Genomic DNA, 4,650 nt, shown 5'->3' on the forward strand with positions numbered 1-4,650 from the left:
AGAAAAGGTGAGAAGACAGAGTGAGGGCAAAATAGGGGGAAGCAAGAGAGGATGGGGCGGAAAGACAGAGGGAGGGCAGAGAAACAGGGGGAAGACCGAGGGAGGGAGAAAAAGGAAGAAACAGGGGAGGAAAGAACGGGAAGAAGAGGGCAGAGAAAATGGGGGGAAGACAGAGGGAGGGCAGAGAAACAGGGGAGGAAGACAGAGGGAGGGCAGAGAACAGGGAGACAGAGGAGGGCGAGAGAAATGGGGGGAAGACAGAGGAGGTTAGAGAAATGGGGAAGACAGAGGGAGGGCAGAGAAACGTAACAGGCGGAATGGGGGAAGACAGAGGAGGGCAGAGAAATGGGGGGAAGCAGAGGGAGGCAGAGAAACAGGGGGGGGAAGACAGAGGGAGGGCAGAGAGAAATGTTGGTATTTAGCTTGGTGACAGCCTGAAGGGAACGCTGACAGACGAAGGTCCCCCTGTGTCAAGGGTCACAGAAAGCAGTCCTGCGTCCAGGTTTCACTGCTGTGTGGTGTGTGTGTGTGTGTATGTGTGTGGGTCGGAGTGGATGGATGGTGGAAGGCATCTTCCTTCTGCTGCCAGTGAACAGCAAGAGTCGTTCATGTTTCATGAACCTGGTCTGAAAACAACACCTTTCCCTTCTGCCCTCAGGCAATATGGAGCACGTCTTCCGTCCCCCAGTCCCAGCCCCAACCCCATGTCCCCAGTCCCAGCCCGTCCCAGCCCCAGTCCCAGTCCCAGCCCCCAACCCCAGTCCCTCAGTCCCAGCCCCCAAGCCCCAGTCCCAGCCCCAGCCCCCAACCCCAGTCCCAGCCCCCAACCCCAGTCCCAGTCCCAGCCCCACGCCCAGTCCCAGCCCCCAGCCCCAACCCCAGTCCCCAGCCCAACCCCACCCAGTCCCAGCCCCAACCCACCCCACCCAGTCCCAGCCCCCACCCAGTCCCAGCCCCCAACCCCAGTCCCAGCCCCAACCCCAGTACCCCAGCCCAACCCCGTCCCAGCCCCCCACGCCCCAGCCCCAGCCCAGTCCCAGCCCCAACCCAGTCCCAGTCCCAGCCCCAACCCCAACCCCTAGGTCCACTCCCAGCCCCCAACCCCAGTCCAACCCATCCACCCCAACCCCAGCCCAGTCCCAGCCCCCCACACCCAACCCACAGTCCCAGCCCAACCCCTAGTGTCCCAGTGTCCAGCCCCCAGCAAACCCCCCACCAACCCCAGTCCCGTCAGCCCCAACCCCAGTCCCAGCCCCCCAGCCCAGTCCAAGTTCCCCCAACCCCAGCCCCAACCCCAGGTTCGATTACATATATCCCCAACCCTAGCCTTAACCATAGAGGTGATGAAGACACATCTGACCCTGTATCAGTGGTCAGGGGACACCTACCTACTCCTTGAAGAGMACAAAGTCCCTCAGACCACACTGCAATTGGACTGTACTTCTATTTTCTTAGGCCACACCACCGGTAGCCAGAGCAGTACGGATGATCAGCGACCACCTTGCTAGATGGCTTAACACTTGATGACCAGATAGACAGACAGACACTCAGGTCCCAGAAAGCCTCTGAGTGYCCCATGGCGCCAAAAAACGAACAGAAAGAACCTCCCTCCTCCCCTTCCTCTCCTTCACCTCCCCACACCGCACCTCGATGCATCACATTAGTCCACTAAGCTTTCACTGTTTCCTTGCCCTGCCTGTCACAGGACACCACCCCACTTCTCCCTTCCTCACCCCTCTCTCCTTTCTCCCTTCTCCTCCCCCATCTAGTGTCCAAACAAATCCCATCTAGTCTGATGAGCAAAGCAGATTTAGGGTTCTATTCAATCAAAATCCACGTTAGCCGACATCCGCGTAACGGTTGTTTGGAGGTGGAACTGCGTTAGAGCTGTCAAATCCACAAGCGGTTCCTGGCATTATCCCTAAAGCGGACACTGCCATTGGCTGTACGGAGTCGGCATTAAYAAAAAWRCKAWMSKYSCRTWWTTWKKAYMTWYYAKKWTMGYAWMMMYYYWMMWAKCRWKKARCTCAATTAGGCTGATAGAAATCCACATTTTTTGAGAGTCATCTTTTCTTCTATAGTCTCCACTTTCTCGTTCTGAACTTCTAACGCAAGTGGGATGGGTGTGGCTTCGAGACAAMGATCAATTTGACATCTCCAACGCAGGTACACCTCAGACACTGCCAAAACATCAGCTATGCGGGTGTCGGCTATTAAAGCTTGATCTGTTTGAATCTAGGCCAAACTTTCCAATTGATGCCACAAACCCCATCAGACAGACAGACACATACAGACAGGCAGGTAGGTAGGCAGGAAGACAGACACAGCCAGGCAGACAGACAGGCAGACAGATCCAAGTGGTTCTGGTAACACTGTTGGACATCTACAATACAGATCTGCACTTTCTATCAGTTTCCTGGTAACCACGTTGGACAGTCTACAATACAGGAGAGATAACGATCTACAGGCCTGGTAAACACTGTTGACATTAACAATGACAGGAGATCTCGATCTACAGGCCTCGATAACACATGTTGGACATTACAACAGTGAGATATCACGATGCTCTACAGGCCTGGAACACTGTGACATTACAATACAGGAATCTACGATCTACAGCCTGGGTAACACGTTGGACAATTACAATACAGATAAGACGATCTACACCTGGTAACACTGATTGGACATACAATACAGAGATATACGATCAAGCAGGCCTGGTAACACTGTCTTTTACAATACAGGTAGGAATCTACGATCTACAGGCCTAGGTAACACGTTGGACATGTACAATACAGATATATAGATCTAACAGGCTCGGTAACCACTGTTGACATTAACAATACAGGAGATCTACGATCTACAGGCCTCGGTAACACTGTTGGACATACGAATACAGGACGATATACGAATTCTTAGCGGCTGGTAACACTGTTGGACATTACAATGACAGGAGATCTACGATCTAAGGCCTGGTAACACTGTTGGACCATTACAAAGACCAGGCAGATAATTGACATCTGACAGCCTCGGTAACCACTAGATTGGACATTACAATACAGCGAGAGTATATCGACTCTACAGGCATGGTGAACACTGCTTGGACATTACATACAGTGAGATCTACGATGCTACAGCCTCTTGGTAACACTGTTGGACAGTTACAATACCAGGAGAGAGTCCTGATCTACAAGGTGCCTGGTTTAACGAACTGTTGACATTACGTAATAACAGAGAGATACGATTCTTACAGAGTCCCTTGCCGGTAACACTGTTGGACATTTACAATACAGGATATATGCGATTCTACAGCCTGGTACACTGTTGGACATTAACCAATACAGGAGAATATACGATTCTCTACAGGATCCATGAAACACTGTTGGACATTACAATACAGGAGATCTACGATCTACAGGCCTGGATGAATTGGTAAACTGTGGGACATTACAATACAGTGAGACTAATGAACATCTACAGCCTGTAACAACTGTTGACATGACGCAATACAGGGGAGATCTACGACTCTACAGCCCTGGTAACACTTTATATTGGATATTACAATAACAGGAGATACTATACGATCTACAGGCCCTGTAACCATCTGTTTGGCATTACCAATACAGGAGATATACGATTACAGCCTGGTAACACTGGGTTGGACATTACAATACACAGTGAGCAATACGATCTACAGGCCTTAGGTATACACAGTTTTTGGACAATTAGCCCTAATACAGGATGACCTCTATCTAATCTAGCTAGCCTGGTAACACTGTTGACATTAACAATGACTACAGGAGATATACCGATTACAGCCTTGGGAACACTGCTTGGACATTCACAATACAGGAGTATACGATCATACAGCCTGGTTTGGATTAGACAACTGTTGGACATTACATACAGGCACTATATACGAATTCCTACTGAAACCTGGTAACACAGATGGTATTTGGACATTACAATACAGGAAGATATACGATCTACAGCCTTAGGGGGAACACTGCTTCGGACATGACAAATTACCAGGAGATCTACGATCTACAGGCCCTTAACACTGTTGGACATTTACAATACAGGGAGATATACGATCTACAGGGTACCTGGTATACACTGATTGGACATTCAAATACAGGAGATCTACGATCTACAGGCCTTGGTAACACTGTTTGGACCATACATAGTACAGGAGAGTATAACTTATCTACATGGGCCTGGTAAACATCTGTTGACATTACAATACAAGGAAATATACGATCTAAAGGCCTAGGAACACATGATGGCACATTACAATACAGGAGATAGACGATCTACCAGCCTTGTTTAGCGTAAACACTCGTTGGCATTACAATGACGGAGATTGCACTTCTATAGACCTGTCTGTCTGTCTGTCTGTACTGCTGTCTGTCTGTCTCTGTCGTCTGTCTGCGTCTGATCTGTCGTCTGTCTGTCTGTCTGTCTGGTCGTCGTCTTCTGTCGTCGGCTGTCTGTCTGTCTGTCTGTCTCTGTGTTGTCTGTCGTCTGTCTGTGCTGTGTCGTGTTCTCGTGTCTGTCTGTGTCTGTGTCTGGTCGTGTCTGTGTCTGTGTCTAGTGCGTCTGTGTCCTGTGTCCGTGTCTGTCTGCCTACCTTCTGTCTGTCTTTGTCTC

The 4,650-nt window shown here is 50.0% G+C and overlaps 1 protein-coding gene across 1 annotated transcript; it reads left to right on the plus strand.

Moving 5' to 3' along the window:
* Nucleotides 1-663: 663 nt before the first annotated feature.
* LOC139026886 (uncharacterized) lies at nucleotides 664-1,182 on the plus strand. The gene has a single exon (XM_070442138.1). The coding sequence runs from the start codon at nucleotides 664-666 to the stop codon at nucleotides 1,180-1,182; it is 519 nt and encodes a 172-aa protein (XP_070298239.1).
* Nucleotides 1,183-4,650: the final 3,468 nt, after the last annotated feature.

Source organism: Salvelinus sp. IW2-2015, unplaced genomic scaffold (genome assembly GCF_002910315.2).
Source record: "Salvelinus sp. IW2-2015 unplaced genomic scaffold, ASM291031v2 Un_scaffold6257, whole genome shotgun sequence".
In the NCBI taxonomy this organism is placed as follows: Eukaryota; Metazoa; Chordata; class Actinopteri; order Salmoniformes; family Salmonidae; genus Salvelinus; species Salvelinus sp. IW2-2015.

What these genes read in the sequence shown, in the direction of transcription:
- LOC139026886 (XM_070442138.1), top strand. Translation starts at nt 664, where the DNA reads ATGGAGCACGTCTTCCGTCCCCCAGTCCCAGCCCCAACCCCATGTCCC.